Below are 21,517 nucleotides of genomic sequence, written 5' to 3' on the forward strand. Positions count from 1 at the left end.
TCTTTTGTGTAAACCATACAATTTCTGGCACGGTAGGGAATGTGTGCTCATAATACAGAGGGACAGGAACATGGGCTTGCTCTCAGCATGGATCAGGGTTAAAGAGATGTCATCTACTAAAAAGGAGGGGGTAGAAAAGAAGAAAACATGGTCTGCAGGAGCTACATGGAGAGAAACAGTCATGGCTATTTAATGAATCCAAGTTGTCAGACCAGCTCAGGGGAAACTATACATCTCATAGTCCCCTCTGAGTAGGCGTCAGGAAAAGGGAAGAATCGGCCTCCTTCCAGGTGTGTGTTGAGCAGAACTTTCCCTGCATCTGCCCTGAATCCCAACTGAGACCGATTGCACGTTTTTCTTGTTGCTCTTGTAGTCAGAGGCTGCTCAGCTGTCCCTTTACCAGTCAGATACACTACAGATGTCTGAGATGGACATCTTCCTCTATGACACTGGAGTGAAACTCTTAAAGATTCTTTAAACTGCAGCTGAGGGCTTTCAAGCATGTTCCCAGTGTAGGTTTCTCAGCTTTTTCATAGAGAGGTGATTTTTTTGGAAAATGAATGGCACAGGTGTCTGTGTTGTCTTGTGATTCGGAGTCGGAGAGGTCCATAAATACTTGTTTTGCCTTTTTTCTTCCTCCTCCTCTCTCTAGGAAGCTAGAAAGTCTGAGTAGCCAGTCAGTCCCAATGATGAACTTAACAATTAGAGCCTTAGTGCCCATCTTCCAAAATTTCTAATAAAATTGCATGAATATTTAATACCCAATTATTAAATATTTAAAAATTTAAAACTGAACTGGTTTGGAAGTTAGCACGTGTTGAATAATTCAGAATTGGGAAACGAGACTCGGTGCTTGGGCTGAGACAGATGTTACCTTTCCCGTCTCCCTGCCCAGAGATGATTTGGTGGTCCTGCCAGTCTTGGGACGGTTTGTGGGCATTGCATGGAGGCTTCAAGCCTTCACCTCTTGCTAAAGAGCGTTAGCACAAGGCTAAGAGAAACAGCCCTCCCTATCCATAATAACACTTCAAACTCCTGCGATGGAAACGTGAGCTCCAGAGGCTGGAATAATGTGATTGAAAGCCTAGTTATCCAGGAGATGGCTCTGTTTCCAAACATCTTTCATGCTTCAGGGAAAATAGATTGGTTTTCTTTACGTCTGTGTCACATTCCTGCAGTTTTGTTATTTGAAAGCCCCTTTTCCCCTCTTGCTGTTCTGCTGCTCCATGCTGAACCAGCGTTTCATTCAGCTCCAGCACGATCATCTTTAAAGGATTGTTCATAATGTGGACACCAGAAAATGAAGTAGAACATGAAAAAGATGCCAATAAAAATAGGGCAGAACCTCCTATCCTGCGAGAGGAGGTCCAGGGCACTCGGAAGAGCACACAGAGGAAATGTCTGGTGTGATTTTTGAGCAGAGTACGTGCCTGTGGGGCCTGCTGCAGGAGCACGGAGCAAAAAGAAGGGTCTGGGGAAGGTTTCACTACTTGGCATCCAGAGTGCTTTCAGGCCAAGAGCAATATGTTTGCAGTGCCAACACTTCAAAACACTATTAAGGGGATAAACAAGGGAAAAAAAAAAAAGAATTGAATAGAAGGAGTGAGTGGAGGCTTTTTAGAGCTTAGTTTCCTTTGGAACAGAAGCCCTAAAACAAACTCCACAATCTTCTCCCATTAAAAACACAAATAAGGTGGCGTGCTGCAGAGACTTGCCTTTATCTGTTGCAGTGCAATTGTATTTTCATCCCCGCTGGCTGGCTGAAATGGTGTGCGTTTTTCCTCGCCGTCCTCTGCGACCCTCCAGCCCGCCTGCGTGCTGCGCACAGCGGAAGCGGTTCCATTAGCCCAGGCCGTGCAAACAATGAAATGGCAGGCTGACCTTTCAGCAAAGACGCCTTACCTAGGGAAGGGGGCACGGGGCTTTGTCTCAAAAAAGTGAGTTCTGGAGACGGTAATGGTGTTACAATGTCTGTCAAGAAGAGAGGCAGTTGGTGGGTAGGAAGGGATTTAGGCCAACACAGCAGCGTGTGCTTATTTACAAACACCCTCCAAATAGTCAGGGAGTCTGCAGGGTTTAGGGTTCGGTCTGTGCATCACAGATGAGAACTAAAGGACACCTGCATGGTGCCCTGTCCCATCTCAGACTCCGTCTTACACCACACAGTTATTTGATAAGCTACTTTAGAAATGGTAGGAATCTCTTTAGGTGTTTATTAATTCTATATTTAGATCCATCTGCCTGCAAAGCTACGATATCTTTGTGTTGTGAGCGCAGACTTCACAGCGCAAGGGAGAGGGAGACAAGGTAGTGTAAGTAACGTAATCTTGGACACTATCACCGAGTCCAAATAGCATTTCCATGAGTCTCAGCATCAGAATTTGAGCATAGAAGGTTCCTGGAGTAAGAGCAAAACGGCTGTGCTCCTGGGAAACCTTGAAACCATCTCTTCCCTGTAGTGAAAAGCTCCTGTTCGTAGCCTCGGTGAACGTCATTAGATAATAAACTTTAAAGCACTCTCTAATGCATGATTGAATATTGTCCACCCTGTATTGTGAATGCCTATAACTCCTGCAAATAATCTTCACTTTGAGAAGGAACAAACAAATATTTCTGGAGCAGTTTTTCTGTGTTTGTTTTAATAGCAGATGTTGGATGCTGTTTTGGAGGTTTAAATAGCATCCAGTGTTTTGGGGTAGTAGTAATAGTAGTGATGTGCCTGTGGAAACAAGATAATGGGCAGAGTGCAGGGGAGGTGATCAGGCAGGGGATAAATTCGCCTATTAGATGCTTCTGCAGACCACCCCATGTAATTAACAATGCGTGTTATATATGTTAATTATATAGTCCCTAGGATTAATTCTTACATTAGACACTTCAGTGGTTTCAAAACCACTCTTTTTCTTGGAAACAGCCTAGTGGAGAAGTGATTCTCCTTCCTCTGAGAAGCGATACAAGTTATGCCCCTGTTCTTGCTACCAGACTTCCCTGAACTGTAGCCTGTGAAAAGTCCCAGGGACAGGGTGGGGGTTTTTTTGATAACTCCAAAATAGGTTACTTGGAAAACAGGTAGACTGGAAGACTTATGCGTAATATTTGCTGGCTTGTTCTAGAAGCAGAAGATAACTACTTTCCTGTAAACTTAAGTGACACAGTATATTTGTATTTTTAAGGTGAGGCTATTTTTTGCATCTGAAGTTAATGAGTAGCTCCAGCTCTGGCTGGCATCACTTTCTTCTGGGAAGGGCTGTTGGTCTCTAATTGCCATATGGAAGGGAAATGTGGCTAGAAGGCTTTAATCATCATTTGGGGGGTGGAGGGAGGTGTCTTCCTGGTTAGTTCACAATTTATGACCAGTGTGACAATTCTAACTTCCAAACGGTTTGTGCCATATCATGCTAATTGGTGAAGTCCACCTTGGGCAATAAATAGCTCTCCTGAGGTTAATTTATCCTGCGTCTGGGGTGAGTGTTGCCATCCCCACTGAGTTCTGTATTGCTGCAAGCAGGCTGTTCACATCATTTAAGCCAGTGATTTTAAAGCTACCCAGGGTCTCTTTACACAACGCTGCCCTGCCTTCACTGAGAAAACGTGGACGCGCTGCGGGGGTGGAGCTGAGCTGGTGCTGGGCTACCAAAAGCCCGCTTGTTTCCTGCCTTCCCCCACTCCGAAACAGCTTTGCCAATGAGGAGGAGAAGGGCAGAGAAAGCTCCAAGCAGTGCCCACACTGGGATCGCCTAAGGGAGCCTTTCGCTCGGTGGTGGTTCATCTGCCAGGGCTGAATCCCATACCTAGGCCACCTTCCAGCGTGCTTGTGAGTATTGCAACCTTGCGTTGTAATCTCAGGGTTATCAGGAGAAGGAAAGAACCCTTTACTTAAGCCTAATCCATGCTCTGAGTGTGTGTAGATACTACAAGTGGAAGCTGATCTTCCATAGCTTCCTCTCTCTAGTCCTCAGTGTCCTGCTTCTTTCACCCCAGCCTTCTGATGCCCTCTGCCACTTTGTGCAGGTTATCCGAGGATAAAGGTTAATTATGGACCTCTCTCCAAGAAATGCTACCCTTGTAAAGGTACGTGGGTTGTCTGAAATGGAGGCTTCAGACAAGCATCTTCAGTGAAGAGAAACATATGGGAAATTTTCTTAGTGGAGAGTTCTTAGGCAGTGCAAGAGCTGTAGCTGGCCATGGCAGCGGAGACCTTTACTTGTATCATGCTGCCTTTGAAAACTCTTCCCTGAGCTGCTGGAAGGGCAAGCTGGTGGCTGGAGGAGGGGGCTGGGAGGTGCACGGAACCATATGCTACATACGCTGTTTAAAAATAAACCTGTGTTGACTGATCAAATAAATACTACTTAGGTTTAAAATTGAACAGCCAGTGCAGTCTGTTGAATATAAAACTGTTTTTACCTTCAAGAAAAGTTATAATTCATGGTTGTAATGTCACAAATTGCAAGTTTTGCAAAGAGCGGTTTGAGTCTGCCAGACTGTAAGGTCGAGTGAGGGTAGCGTGGGGCTGCCACGCCGGTCGGGTCGTGTGGTCCCTCTCCCCTGCTCCCTCACCCAGGGCGTAAAACACACCTATAAAATCTAGCAAAGCGGATTTTATTTCTCAAAAGCAATGGTCATAAACTCGCCTACGTCAGAAAATGCTCAGCTCTTCTTCTATTAGCCTTTATTTAATACGGTACAATTTATTTTTATATTGTGTCCTTCACAGAAGATCACAGAACTCTTTTCAGATGCTGTTCCTCATAAACTAAAGCTGGAAGAGACGACTTCAGCTTGGGGTTTGAACAGGGGAATGCCTGGAAGGATTTCAGGTGCAGAAGGCAATGTTAGAGTTGCAGAGAGTTGAGAGTTGGGTGGGAAGGACAGACCTGCAATAGGAGATTAAATAACAGTTTGGGGGTACAGGTGGGGGTGATTGACGGGTGACATTGCATGGCAGGCATGGTGGTATGGAAATGGAGAGAAGCAGCTTGTGCAGATGGGAGAGAATAAGGGTAATTGTGGCCTTGCTTCTTGGAATTGAGAAAACAGCATTTCCTCCTCCCATTATGGACCTTGTGAGAACAAGATGGTATTGGCATCCCTTCTGTAGGCTGGAAACAAAATCTAAGCAGTCTGTTGTTTAAATAGAGCAGGGTTGGTAAAAATATGGTATCCTCCATAGCAATGTTGGGTGGCATCTGTCTGAGGCATTCTGGCAGGGTCAGCAGGGATGGGAATTCATGTGTAAATACTTTATCCTGTGTGTGTCGGAGTGAGTGACCCCCAGACATGTTACTAAGGGAAAGTAACCTTTAATGGAGAGTTAGAAAGGACTTCAGGCCTTCCTGAGAAAGAGATATATTAGCTCGGATCGCAACTGAATTAATGCAGCTACATGGCTTGTGGCATCTTTGAGGACGGGCAGAACAAATTTGTGTTTTCCTGGAAAAGACTAGTGATACATTTAATTTCATGCCACTTTTGGCATGCTGAGAGCCCCATTGTTTCCTCCTCTTTCCCTGGGGAAAAGGTTAGGTGTGGATTTGGTTTTCTTTGGTGTAGAGACTGCTGTTGCTATTGATTGACCTAGCTGAACTCAGAGCAAGAGCGAAAGCTGAGGTATTTCCAGGCTCTGTGAACATTTTCAGATGTAAGGAGTGTAAAAGCTATGGAATAAAAAGCAGTGGCATTTTCAATATGAGACCAAGAAAGGCCAACTGATATTTTATTTATTTATCCAAAATAGTTTGAATTATTCATTAAAGTCAATATAAGTGTGTGAAAATACAAGGTGTTTCAAGAAGCAGTATCATTAGGGGGAAGTTAATAATTTGTCAATATTAATTTTGTAACAGATTAATGATTTTTTTCAGTGAGGATTTTTTTCCCCATCAAACTCTTCAGGATGGGCAACTCTTGTGCATACTCTTGGCCAGAATACAAAGGAGATGAGGCAGTATGATTTCCAAATATTTTCCTTTTCTCTCTGTTCTCCTTCTTTATTTTTTTTTCCAGGCAAAGTAAACAGCCAGTCATTATCCCTGACCAAGGCATATCCTGCCAAATCTCACGCTTATTTTCTCAGTTCTTATTTGTTTCATTAATGCTTCAGTGAGAGATTCTTCAGCGTCCCTTCTCTGGGATGAAGGATGTTTACGGTGTGACTTTCCCCATCCATTGTTTCTGCAGAGCACACCTGCAAATTCTCTCGCCTATTTTATGCAAGTGTAACAGAGTCAAACATAGGACCTCGCACGAGTGCTCTAAATACAGGGATTCTAGTTTTCAAACACTGTCTTTTAAAGATAAAATTAAACCTAATTCTCCAAATGTTGTGAAATATCTTAAAGGATAAAGACATTTGATGTTCTGTAGGTGGTAGATAGAGTGGGTGGAAACAGTAATGCTGTCATCAGAAACCTGCTCTAGTAATGCACCTCGACCCATCCTGAAAGGATCTCCCTCTGTTCAGTGGCTTCTATGGCTATGCCTTAAACATTGCTCTGAAATACGCTGACTTGCACTCTGTGCAAATGATGACTTTTAAATCAATTTTTCCTGACTGTGCTAGAAATTTGGTGGGAATTAGCGGTATTAGGTGAGGCTTAAGAATTAGTGCCATCACATCTTTGAATTCAGACACAGAGCAAACAATGAGCTGCCTCTTAGCTTAACATCTTCACTTGGTGGGGGAAATATTAGAAAGATTAATTACTGTCCCCAACTCAGTGCATATGCTGCTTGTGCTGCTCCCTGGGTGCAGGGAATCTGCGGCGCCAGGGCTGTACGTGGGCAGAGCCATGGTGCAGACAGGCTACCTAGGTACCCAGTGCCTAAAAACAGGCATCCTGTGCCATTTTAGACACCCCAAAGCCTCTGAGACGTTGGCCTGGGGCTGAGCAGTAGGACACAGAACCTGTAAGAAATTTCTTTCCTGCGGAAGCTGTGGAAGGTATTCTAGAGCATCTCAGATGGCTTTGTTTCAGCAGTAGGATCCTATCCTCCATTTCTCAAGTCTCAGGTTACCTTCCTACCAAGTTACTCTTCCATGAGTCCTTCTCACAATGTGGCTTCTTGGTTGTGTCGGCAGAGCCCTCAAAGGAAAGCAGGGGAGTAGTCACGGTCCTGAGTGCTGTCCTGAGTTAATCTGGGAAGAGCTCCTGGTTGAATTGTTTCCCCGGGATAAATACTGCGGGAGGTAGGCATCAGCAGTTGCTATAGCTGAACTATTGAGGACTGCAATTTAATTGGGTGTAAAGGAAGAGCAATCTCTGTTTTAGTCAGGGTTCAACGGACCTTTCACCAGGGGCAGTTGCAAACTTAAGCGTTCCTATGGTGTCCCTGTACCTGCTTGTGGTTTTTTTCTGCCCTGTTCCCAAGCTGTGCCACTAAAGAAACACTGTTGGGGATTTGCTAATGGAGCCGCGGAGGGGATGACAAGGCTTTATCCTGTCCCTGGCTGGTGCTGGCACATTTGGCTGTGTCTACATTAGCAGTTACCGAGTTCAGCACCTTGTGCCAGTGGCTGACACGAGCATCTCTAACGGGGAGATAACGTTTTTTCATGCAGATGAATTCCTTCAGCCAGGACGGCTGACGCGGTAATACACCGAAACTGCCGCAGGCAGTGGAAAGAGGGCCAGGAGGAACAGCGGGGAGGAGGCGAGGGCACACTGTCAGGAGTGAAGGCTTGCTAGTCCTTCAGTTGAATTGAAAAGCTCAGGATTTCTTGCATAAAAGACTGATTGTAGTCAGAGTTTTGCCTTTTTCACTCTGAGGGTAGTGGAGGAAAGCAGTTGCCATCACTTAGTTGCTATTCTAGATTCACATGGTTGTAGTCTAACTAGGCCAGCGCTGCTGGGTGGGTGATAAGGCTTGCAACCCAACGGGTGTGAGGATGCTCCTGACGGCCATTAGCAGTACCGAGTCTGAGAGACAAAACAGTGGACAAGGCACTAACTCTTCATGAATAACGAAAGCTGTTCAAAGAGTTAATGAATTAGGGTGCTATCCACCTCCAAGGTTATAAAAGTCAGGAAAGACAGCCTCCGAGATGCAGTAGGAAAAGGCAGATTTACTTTTCCAAGGCTAGGCTGCGTTTATTAGGAAAAAAAATATCGCGGTTGGACATGTGCGATATATTAAAGGCAGTGCTGTCTCTGACAGTGGCGAAACGTTATTTACCACTGCAATGTGGTCACTGAATTTTTACTTTCATATATGGAATTTTGTCCTTAACAGTTGCATAGCTGAATGAAGACTGTGAGAATATTGAGGTCAGAGCTGCCAATTAACCTCCTGATTTCAGAGGCTGATTACTCAATTAATCAAAGACCAGACCCAGCTGAGATGATGGGCAAAAGGTTGTAACAATCCAAGGAAGGGTTGAGTTAATCACGCAGTGATGAGTTTGGTAGGAATGGGAAGGTGGGTGGTCAGGAGAGAGACAGCCTTTTCAAGCTCATGAGAAGGGGCAGTGTGTAACCCACAGCCCTTCAGCCTTGTAAGCAGGGTTTGGATACTCTGTTTACCTTACATGCCCAGCAATTGGGAGATTCCCTGTATAGGAGTGTTTTAATGAACAAGCTGATATGTGATGTTCCCCAAGACTGGCTTGCTCCCGTTGATAAAGTGAGATAGAGCTGGGGGGAGACCTGGAGTAAAGGAAATACTTTGCTCGTGCATCATCTCCACAAGCAGCTCAGGGAGGTGGAGCTGAATTAACCAAAGGTAAGGAGTTGGCCAGCGTTAACCCTCCCTGCATGGATGCCCTCACTCAGAAGTAGAGGGACGTGTAGTTCTCTTTAACCATTAAAGAGTTCCTGTCCTTGCCTGGGGATTAAGCTGAATTGGATTAAGGCCAAAGTACTTCTGAGCAGGGGCATCCTCAGTGGCATTTAAGGCACTTTAACTTAACACATTGAATTATCCTTTTGTCCCACCTGGAGCGCCTAAGTAAAGCAGTACAGAAGATAAGAGGAGACTCGCATTCCTCTGGTGCACTTGCAGCTGCTCCGAGGTGAATCATAGGCAAGTCCATGGCCTTGCAGTTATCATCCTGCATTCTTCCTGCACTATGCTTGGGAGGTCAATGGAAGCACTTTTCGGCAAATACTTGAGTAAAAACTTTTCCAGCTCGCTTGGGAAACAGTAATGCTTTAGCTTGGGCTGTATAAGCCCAGCCAAAAACCTTCCTTCATACTCAAGCTCTTGCTGAAGTTTCTGCTATCCTAGTGCTGGACTCTGAACTAGCTAAAACAAAGACATATGGTCTACATGTGCTACAGTTATGTCTCTGATCACAGCACAGACAAAGCCTTAAACCTCAGAATGACAAAGAGGTATCCGAGTGAGGAAGTCTATTTGTCTGCTGTTAGAAAGAGTCGGGGTTTTTCTGACCCTGGACTGCAGTGTTGATAAAACAGGCTGACTTGGGAGACATCTCTAGTGTATATTAAAGTAAAGCCAATCTCTGTAATTAAAGGGGGGATAAATCGAGGTTTAATTACTCAGAAGGCACCTTGGGTGAAAGATTCATGGTAATTGTTGTGTATCCTCTTGAAGGATTCACAGTGCTGGCGGCTCCCTTTGTAGCAATAAAATACAGGGTGAGTGGCAGGCAGTCTCACAGGACCTCTCTTCTAGGGACCAGTCCAGTTAAGGTAGCAAATGCAAAGAGGCAGTGGTACTCTTCAGGGTTTTTATCACAATAAAAGCCCCTTCCTGAATCTTAAGGGATTCCTAAGCAGTGTGTCAATTTGAGATCAAAGCACTTTTAGTCAAATCAAGAGTGTGCTGGAGGAGATTTCCCTTATAGGCAGCTTTCTCCTAATGCAACCATACAGAGGCGTATTTCTTACCATTTTTCCACTTTCTTGCTTCCTGTAGCATAACACCCTTCTCTTGGGTTCTCTGTAGAAAATAAGATGTGTGCATGTGAGGAAATGGATGCTATAGCTTTGAATTTTGTAACCCGTTGTTAAAAGGCTGGCTGAGCAAAAGAAAAATCCATCCCACCGAGACATGTCTGTTTTCTTTATTCCAGTGTTTATTATCTTTTGGTCTGCTGGGGCCAGGAGGAGAGGAATCTAGCTTGCCTGTTTCTTTACTCTACCTGCTTAATTCACTTTTTAAAAATTTAATTAACCTTTTCAATTCACTTAGTTTGGCTAGCACTGTAAATACAGCGCAAGGGCTCTGTGCTGATGACGTATAACAAAGTACCCATTTTCTTCCCCTACACAGAGCTGAAGAAACAAGTGGAAAGTGCAGAACTAAAAAACCAGCGTCTGAAAGAAGTTTTCCAGACCAAGATCCAGGAGTTTCGCAAGGTGTGCTACACGCTAACGGGGTACCAGATCGACATCACGACTGAGAACCAGTATCGACTCACCTCCATTTATGCCGAGCACCAAGGGGACTGCCTGCTTTTTAAGGTAGGTCTGCGCACCCCTCGCTGCACATGCTTCTTTGGGTTCATGGTTTTCAGCGTGCCAGAATGTATTTTCTCTTTCTCAGTGATTAGACTGGAAAACTACTGCCCCCCTGCTATGTGACAGGGTGTTCCTTATGAGGGAAGTAAAGATCCTTTCTTCTTTTGAAAAATTACCTTAGAAGGTTTGGCATCTGGCCTTGCACTTCACCTTTTTATATTATCAGTTATATATGCCGCGGCAATAAAACCTTATGTAACCATCAAGGTTTCATCCTTACCTCACCGTGAAATATATGTCCTTACTGTCTTTGCTATCCTCTAGCTTGTCTGCATGTCATCGTCTTGTCTTTATGTAAATTGGAATTCCTTTTGAGCAGCAACTCATCCTTCTGTGTGTGAAGTGCCATTTATGTGAACAGCACAGGTGAGTAGCAATAACAGTCTGTCTTCTGCCGGTCTGATACCTTTATTGGTCTAGCTAGGTGGTCTGAGGTTGGGTTCTGGCTTGATAGGTGCTGTTTTCTTCTGTGCTCCCTTTCAGCTAGCACAGTTGGGTTGATACATTAGAGAGATGAGGTGTGACATGAGAGTCATCAAGCTGTTAAGTTACATCTTTACGTCGGGTTCAAGTGTCCACAGCCCAGGTTTACAAGTCAGTGGGAGGACATTCTCCTTTTCGGTGACAAACACAACTGGCACTTAAAATCATACCTGCCTCCCACTGATCCCGCTGGGGTGAGTCTCATCTATGAGAAGGATGAGAGTTTTAGAGGCGTTCAGCACAGGAGGGGACTCTCCAAGCAGGACCTGGAGAAGTTCTGTTTCTGCAGACCTACTGCTGTGTGCTGCATGTGGATTGCTGCAGTATTGTTTCTTTATATAACAGGACAAATATTTTCCTGTTCTGCAACTCCAGAGCTTCAGGAAAAAAAACCCCTCCAAATAAAGCAAGTGAGGGTAAGTACAAGACAGCACCTAGGATCCTTAGTAAAACTAGGAAAATATCGCCAAAACTGTTGTATTACTTGGCCTTATGACATTTCTGGGCTGAGACAGATGACAGCAAGAAAATAAAGTTCACGGTCTGGGGAGGAGGATGACTCTGTTGGTTTTAAGGTACCGTCACTGAATCCTGAAAACAGTTCTTGTTGAGATGGTGCAGTGCTGTTAGCTCCAAGACCTCCAGATGCCTGTGCTCACACCTGGACTCTTAAATGTTTAGTGAATGAAACTTCAGCAGACTTCTGGAGATGTCTGTCGGATGCCATGCCCAGGCAGTACAACTAGCAGTTCTTTCTGCATCACAGGAGAGATTGAGTGCTTGGAGAAAGTTAAGAAAACATAAGAAAATTGCATACTGGGCTGAACGAGAACTGGCTGGCTTCAGTAGTTTGTCTTCAGTAGGATCAAATATTCCTTCATGTCATGGCAATAGAAATAATTTACACGCAGGAGAATGAATAATCAAGTAGGGATTCCTCTCCCTAAACGCTCTTCTTGCTTTCTCTTCTTCACTCAAGTCTTTATTCCCAAGTATGTCTAGAGGATGGAGGCAAGTGTCACCAGGTAGAGCAGCAGCAGTTTCAACATCTCGCATTTCCCAAAGCCAAGGCTGGGTTGCTTATTGATTCATGGAATTCCTCAGCCTCTCTTACCTCACACACCTCTTCAGATAAGAGAAGCAGATTTGCTAATTAGAGCCTGAACCACAAAATCTCAGACTCTTTCTCCCTGTTCAGTACATCGCAGAAAATTCCCACCGTCTGCAGCTTAGAATAGCAGTAGAATATAAACAACACATTATTTCCTTGCTGAGTCCAGGCAGCTGGTTCTCATGTATGTACCAAGGCTTGAATCCTGACTACAGCTTCCAGCAAGGTTGTGTGTTTATGCTGTGGAATTTCTGAGCCATAGCAGACTGTGGGTGTTTGCGTGCATTTCATTAACCCAAAGAGGTCATAAAGCAGGGAATGCTATTTGTACTTATTCCATTCAAGCAATTTATGGAACAGGGTCTATATAATTAAACCAGAGAAGTCCCCTGGCACTTTACAAGCTTCTGTAGTTTGCCTGTAAACTTTAGAGCATATTTCAGTAGCACTGCTGGTGGCATTTAATTTTCAGTGAGGCTTCAATAGCAGGGATGCAATAGGAGCTACTGTAACATAACCCCTTCAAAGCTAAATGAAGATGAAAAATGTGCTTGGTTTTCCTGACCAAGGTATGCTGTTACTGTAGTAGAGCCTTATTATCTGCATGCTGTATGTGTCCAGCCAATTCGCTTTAATTGGAATTACAGCTTCAATGAAAGGGTTAATCACAGTGCCATGCTGCGAATATAAATGACTGCATCTATAAATGAGCACTGAATTCCAATGAAACCGTATCAGTATTTATTGGCGATCCCTATTGATGCAACAGATGAGCTCATCAACTTGAAGGATGTTCCAGTGATTTTCAGACCCTCTGTGTGTGAGTGTGTAGGCAGCAAGGCGCATCTCAGACTTCACAGCTCGCTCTCGCTTGTTTGCTCTTTTTTATTCTTTTAATTAAATGCTGTGGAAAGCGGTGTTACAGATTCCTCACCAGGAGTTTAGTTTCTGATGATTTTTTTGTGGGATGTAATGCATTATAGTTATTGGGGCACTTCACAGTTCCATATTGTGTTACCATTGCTGGTACATTAGATGTGTTAGGCCATGACACAGACTTTGCGTTCTGCGTAATGCTTGGCTGCTGTGTCTAGGCCAGGCTACCCGTGAGATATCCAAGAACTGCTTTGACTCCCTTTGTAACAACCTATTAAATACATCTGCTAAAACATTGCTGGGGAGCCTCAAAATCAGCTTAGCCAACTTGGAATTAAGCGGTGGCAAACCAGGATGTCATTGCTTGGCCGTGTGTACATCACGCTGTTTACCCTTGTCTCTGGGTAAATCCTGAATGAGAGTAAGGAAATGAGGTCTTCAGAAAGGCAATGACAATTGTTTCAGACAAAGAAAGTCTTTTGGTAAACAGAAAGACTGGTCAAATTTGAAGAGGAGATGATTTGGAGACACTTGTACAAATGAACAAACAGTGTAGAGAAATTAAATCATGGGCTTTTTCTTTTTGTGTGCCTAAAGACACAGTCTCAGCCAAAGCATTTGAAGCCAATCAATTTAAAATAAAAAGAGTGGAAATCCTTTTATTTTATAGACCCTCTGGCTTCAAGGCACTGCTGAGAGCAGGAGCTCAGTAGGTTTTCTAAAATGTTTGTGGTGGGTTGACCCTGGCTGGATGCCAGGTGCCCACCAAAGCTGCTCTATCACTCCCCTCCTCAGCTGGACAGGGGAGAGAAAATATAATGAAAGGCTCGTGGGTTGAGATAAGGACAGGGAGAGACCATTCACCAATTAATGTCACAGGCAAAACAGACTCGGCTTGGGGAAATTAGATTTATTACCAATCAAATCAGAGTAGGGTAATGAGAAATGAGAAACACTTTTCCCCCCACCCCTTCCTTCTTCCCAGGCTCAACTTCACCTCTGAATTCTCACCCTCCTCCCCGGCAGCAGCGCAGGGGGATGGGGAATGGGATAATACACATAATAATACCTAGTTTACATTAAATATTTACATTTACCTTAAGTAGGGACATGCAGAGCTCTCTGCTTTGAGGTGTAAAGGTAACCTCTTACTACAGATGTTAGGAAGAAAATTCCCATGCCTGCTGCTTATTTTCTGGGTTGTGTCTATATATGGTTTTGCTGCTGCTGTACCTGGCAACATTCAACTCCATCCTCTGGAAATACTTGGGAATGAAGACTTGAGTGAACAAGAGAGAGCAAGAAGAGTGCTCAGAGAGAGGAATCTGTACTTGATTATTCACTGTGCTTTCAGGTAAACTGTTTCTACTATTGTGGCATGAATATGGTGCTGGTCACTATTCTTGATAGGATCCTGTGCTGAAAAGGCAATCAGTCTGATCCTGTGTAACAGCTATGTCAAATCTGGTGGTGTTTGCAATCTCTCTGATTTCAGGTTCCTCTACTTTCTCAGAAAGGAGTGCTCAGATTTTTCAGTAATTCATGTATAAATTATTTGGGTCTAAGTTGGTTGGTAAGGAAGTTAAAACAAACTCTTTCCAGTATCACAGCAGTGTTATGTGTCTGAGCTCATAAATGCTCTTGGCCAAAAGGCTGCCTTTAGACAGATATTTTCTATATCCTCAGAGCCCAGTGTTGCAGTGTACAGAACTCTGCTTCCAGGCCTTACCCATGTTGTTGTTTTCTGTCAAAATTATCAAATGGAAACCCAAACACCAGTGGTAGTTCATTGAAGAACATCCCCAAGATGGTAGGCTTGATGCCTTGAAAGAGAATACCCAAAGTATCAGAGAGCAAACAAAACCAGAAGCATCATGACACAGCTTGAGAATGTTGCCAGCTACAGGGCTGGCACTTCTTGCTGCAAAATAAAACCTTTCTTGATGTCCTGTTGGATTGGTAATATGGTAATAAAATCAACAGCTTTTCTGCAACCTGTGAAGTTAACAGCCAGTGTGTGCACACTGTCTTTGATGCACACCTCTTTAAGGAGTTACGTAAAGAGTTGGTTTGCAGATCTGTAAGGGGAACTGTCACTCTCAAAATTCAAGGCAATCTGAAAAGTGAACACTTGCTTCTGAATGTGGTTCACCGTGGGTGCAGAGGCAGAACATAGGGCGGTGAAAGGGATAAAGGCTTTGTATGGAATAAGGGTGTGGTGGAAGGACAGATACCACCTTTAACTTCCCAGTCTTCCTTTGCTTGCCCCATCACTTCTGTACCCTGCCGTCCTGTTGCCTCTCTATTGACGAGGTGTGTAAAATGCTATAGGGCAGCTATGTGGACAAGAAGTAATAGTTTAATTCTCTTTTCTTGAGGAGGGAAATGAGGCTGGATTGAATAAGAAAGACCTCGGAGGCTATTTTTCAAACACAAAGTGATGCTGACAAACTGTTCGCTGAAAGGGGGAGACAAAACTCTTGTGGTTAAATGTGCAGAGAGAGTCCAGCCTGCTGACATTCCAGCGCAGCCTTAGCCTCAGGTTGGCCAGGTCGCACCAGTGAACGATGCACATCTCGGAATGAGCAGGATGGTTTATACAGGGATTACTTTTACTCACCTGAGTGCTCTTGTTTTGTCTTGAAGCTGACAACACTGTTGGGAGCTCTGGATCCAAGTCTGCATGCTTGGCACACCTGCCGTTTCAGTTATTTCCTCCTTGAACCCAGCAGAGGATCTCTGAGAAGCATGTTCTAGCTGTTTGTTTCTTTTTACATCTCTATCTTCTCCCCTCTCTTCCTTCTCACCCTTGATGAGTCTCGAGAGGAGAAAGAAATCACAATTTTGATGGAGTGCTATTCTTCCAGCAGCCGTCTCGCACTCTTGCACACACAATCAAAAATAACAATGGGGCTCATCGGTGGAGCAGGCCAGGCAGCAAGAGATTGATTAGAGATTGTAGGCCTCTCTGAGGATTGTTAACTCCTCATTCTTGTTAATTACAAGTTATTTTATTTTTATATTTTGTTTTCAATTTTCCCGTGTGGTTGCTGGAGACTTCATTTCTGCTCAGCTCCGGGAGCGCCTGCCGTTGCTGCGCGAGTGTGATGCATTCCTGCCAGATGATTGCACTGGGATTCCTGGAAGGGACAGCAAGGACCCATCTTGGGTTGCACTAATCAGCAGCTCTAAAACAGAAGCCGTTGAGCAATCTATGGTATTACAGCGTCAAATCCTGTATTTAAACTTCCTACGCATCATTTTCTTTCAGATATTGTAGCAGCCTGTTTCATGTTGGGACCTAACTTTAATTCTTGCTACTGTCTTCATCTTATTCTGCTCTTTCTCATGCTTTTTTTCCTCCTGACACAGTTTCTCTCTTACTGCATGTGTTTCCCTAAACAACTGCCTATCCCCTAGGGCAGGGTAGGGGTTTTTACTTTTTTTTTTTTTTTTTCTTCTTTGCCCCAAATGAAACCAGTCACCTCGAGGATAGTGGAGAGATCTAACAGAAGGTTTTCTTTTTACTGCAGAATTTCTGAGTAAAAAGATGCTGCTTCAAGACTTCAGGAGGCTGGGCTGAAGCCTTGTTCCAACAGGGCAAAGTTAATGCTCTTTCTCTGCCTCTGTTTCCCATCTGTAGAAGGTGGATGATGCTCCTGCCATTGTCACTAGACTTGTTAGGATAAATAGACTGTGCTGATGGGGAACACAGAGCAGCTTTGGGCTGGGGAATACACTCCCCTCTTACCTGTCAGCCTGGCGCAATACCCATTTCCAGCATGTTGGCACCACTTGCTCCCCTTCCCTGCGAGTCTGCCAGGCCCAGCCATGCAGGTAATTAATGCTGATGATGTTGGAGAATTGTTCCAGTGACTGAGTCTTTCCTGACTAGCGGGAGGATGGTACATGTGAGGCTCTCTGAAAGGTCAGAGATTTGTCTTACTGATGAGTGCATCCTCTCTGTTGGAGTGACTGATGTGTTACACTGCGAGGCAGATACATAACTTGTCACTTCAAAAAAGCAGGCCTGGTTTTGGGCAGGAAACATGAAGTTGGCTCACAGATGCCATCTGAGATTCAGTCTGTCCCTCTGCAACTCCCTGTTAGCTTTGTAATCATCAGCTGTTGGCCACCAAGTTGCTTTTGCAGATTCCCTTCCCTTCGCTCCTTCATGCCCCAAGGGCGTGGCGGTGCCCGTGCTGTAGCTCCAGGTTTCCCTCCCCACAGCATGCCGCTTGTGGTGGCATGAGCTCTGCCTCTCTGTCTGCACTTCCCCTCTCTCGGCAAAGGAGCAGGGCGCTGAAAAAAGGCAGCTTTCAAGTTATTCCCACAAATTCTGCACCTGGCTTCAGCCACCATCACTGTCAGTACTGCTGATGGCCTCATCCAGGCAACAGGACATGGCAGACATCAGCCATCCCAGCTGAAGGACCTCAGCATCTGTTTCCATGGCTTCTGGTGGACTTGGCAGTGTTAGGTTTACAGTTGGACTCAATGATCTTAAAGGTCTTTTCCAACCTAAATTATTCTATGATTCTATGATTCTGCAATTACAATAAGTAACCAAATTACTGGAATATGCCTTTTTTTAATGTTTGCAATTCACCTCCCTCCAAATCCCCTTTTCCTTCATTAAAATATAATGAGAGAGAGAGAGCCCATGCTTTCTAGGGAAGAGTCACGTGCACCAACATGGAGCACAGGTCCCTGATGAGAATTTAATTAAACTAGGCTGGTGTAGCAACGTGTGGCCCTGGATGCATGGTGTAGGACAACGCACGGGGCAGGTCGTGCCCTAGCTCTGCCCGTGCCCCAAACCAGGCAGCCACTGACTCCATCCTTGTGCCGCACGGCAGAGCCAGGCGGCCCGGCACGCACAGCACACCCCTCCGCCCCAGGCAACGCGAAAGCTGCAGGGTAAGTTAGCAGGAGGCAGAGCAGATCCTGGCTGACTTACCCGCTAGAATAAAAGCCTCTCCTTCCTTTCCCCACCCGCCACGTTCCCAGCACCTGCATGATTGCAGTTTGCTGAAGAAGAGTTGTTCTTGTCTCTGGCTGCGCCTGGTCTGCCTGCGGGAGGTCTCGGGAGAGAAGGATGTCTGCATCCGCTCGCTGCTGTATTTGAACAGCTTACAAAGGACTGTGTGGGCTGACAGGACTGTGTTTACGCACCATGAGATGAAGGCGGTGTTAAATAATGGATAAAGCAGAGGGGACATAAGAAAAACCCCTCGTTCCCATCTCTGCCGCTAAATCGCTGCGTGGCTTTGCTCTAGGTCACTCAACCTTCTGATTTTCTCTATCCCTCTCACCTGGGCGCAGGATATTACCATTCATGGACTTCCACGGGGGTTTGAGAAGCTTTTCAAAATGTTCTGCGGTGGGGAAGCTGTGTGCGAATGGGTTGGAGATGTAACTGGCGCAGCCGGCTTTTGTTATACGTGAATGGACACAGCAAATTGTCCCTCAGACGCATGGTGCAGCCGGTGTGGGCCGGGGGGCCTGGGGCGGCACGGCCGCTCCTTTCCTTTTCTGTGGGTACCCACCACCTTCAACAGGCGTTAAATCTCTTCAGTTTATTTAATTTATTTATTTGAGTCTCTCGTAGTTTCAAAAGATGTTCTACTTGGAGTCTGTGTGATTGGCACTCTTGAAGGAAAAGGCGATGCCTTCGAGTCCGGGCTATGGGGGAATACCAAGGCCTCGCTGCAGCACACATGAAATGGGTGTTTTGCAAAGCAGCTTTTGATGCACGCTTGTTGCTTTCCCTGGCTGCTTTGTTGTGAATTTGCAGAACACGCAGAGCCGTGTCAGCAAACCACAACCCCGCTGGCTGCTTGCATATGGTTATGTTCAAAGCTGCACATGAAAAGGAGTGGAAATTGCTGGAGGTTTTTATCCTTTTGCGGGGGAAAAGTCTTGAGTTTCTGGGTACCCCGCTTCTTAGCCATCTCCCCTGGCTGCTCCACAGTCTCAATTATTTGTCTGTCCTTGGACATGAGGAGGAGGGGACAGGCCACCTCTCCTGCCTTGGGTCAGTTCTGGGCCTCTGTGCTGGTGCTGGGCTGCTCCAAGGCCAGCAAGTTCAGCCGCAGCAAGACTGTCACGACATCATCTTCCATGCCATCCCTGTGTGACAAATGGTGTCAGGGACTTCAGCAATTCCTGTGGCCCTTTCTTCCACTTGTAATCCTGCATGGACATCCCTGAAGCCTCTTTTTAGCTGGCTGTGAGGGGTGGTTGGTGGTGCAGAGGGCACACAGTCGGAGCATTGCCGAGGGACTTCAAGATGGCTTTTGTACCACTCCTTCGCCTTTTCCCTGTGTATTCCAGGAACAGGTTTGTGAGAAGACCTCTAGGAAGAGCAGTTAGCTCCAGGCAGCACCTGGGAGGTGAGGTGCAGCTGGTCACATCCAGCAAAGCCCCCACCAGCATGTGAGTGCTCCAGGTCATGGCAGCACAGCTCAGCCTGCACAAAGCCACCGGCGAGAGTGAGTGGCAGCCGCTGCCTCTCTTCTTTCTCGAGTAAGCAGCACGTTGTTTAAATACAAATATAATTAGGACTTATCTCTTGCTTTGGGAGTTATAGCTACTACCCATGATTGTCTAGGGCAAAAGATTTTCTGATCTCCAGGGATGGAAGGGGGGGGGGGGGGGGTGTATAAAAAACTGTTCACAAATATGGAAACACAGCAAAAGATTCCCATGCTGGTATGGTCTTGGGACATCTATCATCTCCATCTGAAGAATGGATCTGGGCTTATATAAAGGTCTTCTCCTTTATTTGTTGTGAATATAAATGCATGTGTTGTGCCGTCATCTAGGATTTCAGAGTTAAAAGGTTTTAGCCTAAACTTAGTTTGGATAACAAGGTGGTTAGCCCTTTCCCACAAGGTTTGGCAGGTGAGTGGGGAGGGATGTAGTGGGGGAACAGTGAGGAGCAGAGAATGGGGTGTCATGGTCACAGGTCCCCTTTGGCAGCCAAAGGGCCACCATCAGGGGTGAGCCAGGAGAACAGGATCTCGCAGCCATACGTTCCTCTGTCATCCTTGTATTGCTTCCATGCTTCAAAGTCTAAATGCTCAATTACTACATGGCTCTTAACCGTGAAGTTAGCATTGCATAAACCAGTTAATACGCTTTCTCTCAAACTGGCTTGCCAGTTTAAGATAAGAGCCCGTATTTCAAAGCTTGTTAGGCAGCTCTTCTTCATGGGATCCCAGTCTTTGCCGTGTTTGGGTGTTCCCCAAGACCTTTACCTAAACAGAAGTCTCTTACATTTTCTTTTTGAGAAACCGCTTGTAAGAAAGCAAAAATAATAACCACTGTGAGTGTGCCTTCTGCTTTCCTCCAAGGCATCCCACCTCTATTTGGAGGCACTTATTGCTGGAGAGGGTTGGAAGCACACCAAGCATTCAGTCATGGCATTTCTTGAAGATTTGATACACTTCACAGCATCGGGGAGTCTTAAGCACAACGTGCCATGCAGGCTCTCCAGATCATAACGTGTCCTGTCAGTGTTGCAGTATGAATCTATTAATGCTGGTGTCCTTGCCATGGTGCTGTATCTGTGGAGCAATGACAGAATGCAGCAGTAAACTGAAAATCCTTCTGGAGAGCTTTGTTACGGGGACTGGCTGCTGTGATTCTGGTGGAGTCCTACCCTATGCTACAGAACAACAGTTTTTGCAGCTCAGCTCTTTACGTACTGTATACTTCAGGAATTAATACTTAACATGGGTACAGATTAATGTTAGGATTTAATAATGTATCAACTGTCTTTATTCATATACATGGAAATAGTGAAAAAACCTATCCCGTTCTTACCTTTGCTTCAAACAAACAAGTACATGAATCTTCCTAAATCCACACACAGAAAATGTTCATTCTGCCCCCTGTGAATGTTAGCGGTAAGAGCAGGGAACTTAGTACTATTTTAGGACTTAGGATTTAATGTATTTTCTTTTTTGTCAATTGCATGAGAACATCCTTTGAGGAAGAAGTGCGGAAAAGTATTTTATGTCAGATCTATCTTATAAGGATTCATAGCTAAATCACATTGCTGCTTTCTTCTCCATGGCAGAAGCAGGGAATTTGAGAGCTGAGGATGACCTCCAGCTTTGGTAACTCCCAAAGTTATCTTTTGATGGCATCTTTAGCTTCTAGAAGACGACAAGCCTGTCTGCCTGTATCTTGGAGGGAATAATATCAAACTGAGGCTTGAAAATTTTAATTTGTCCCTAATCTGTATTTAGTTTCAGCAAAAGTGGGTAGCTGGTAATGGTGGGTCTATCTCAGCTGTGTTCTGGGGAGCTGACATGAATTTCAACCTTAAACTGAAGGGTTTGTCTGTCTTAATGGAAGTCTCTGGAAAGGGTTTCATGTGCTAGCTGTCACTTTGCATTTCTGGGATGTATCTGACTCTGGAGAGGGGACTGTCTGCAGGTGATTTTTATATGAAGCAGATAGTGGAAGAGGTGCATGCAGCACGAGGCGGGGGTTTGTAATCACGTCGGTGCATTCAGTGACTAGTTCTCATGCCATGTGCAATGTAGCTACG

The 21,517-nt window shown here is 45.1% G+C and overlaps 1 protein-coding gene across 5 annotated transcripts in view; it reads left to right on the forward strand.

Moving 5' to 3' along the window:
• The window catches only part of MAD1L1 (mitotic arrest deficient 1 like 1), a 378,641-nt gene that overhangs the window by 273,961 nt on the left and 83,163 nt on the right, over nt 1-21,517 (forward strand). For all 5 annotated transcript variants that reach the window (XM_072878170.1, XM_072878171.1, XM_072878172.1 and 2 more), the window contains one exon: nt 10,237-10,427. In XM_072878170.1, coding sequence (XP_072734271.1) covers nt 10,237-10,427 — 191 coding nt within the window. The remainder of the gene's footprint in view (nt 1-10,236; nt 10,428-21,517) is intronic.

This window comes from Ciconia boyciana, chromosome 13, assembly GCF_034638445.1.
Source record: "Ciconia boyciana chromosome 13, ASM3463844v1, whole genome shotgun sequence".
NCBI classification, from domain to species: Eukaryota; Metazoa; Chordata; class Aves; order Ciconiiformes; family Ciconiidae; genus Ciconia; species Ciconia boyciana.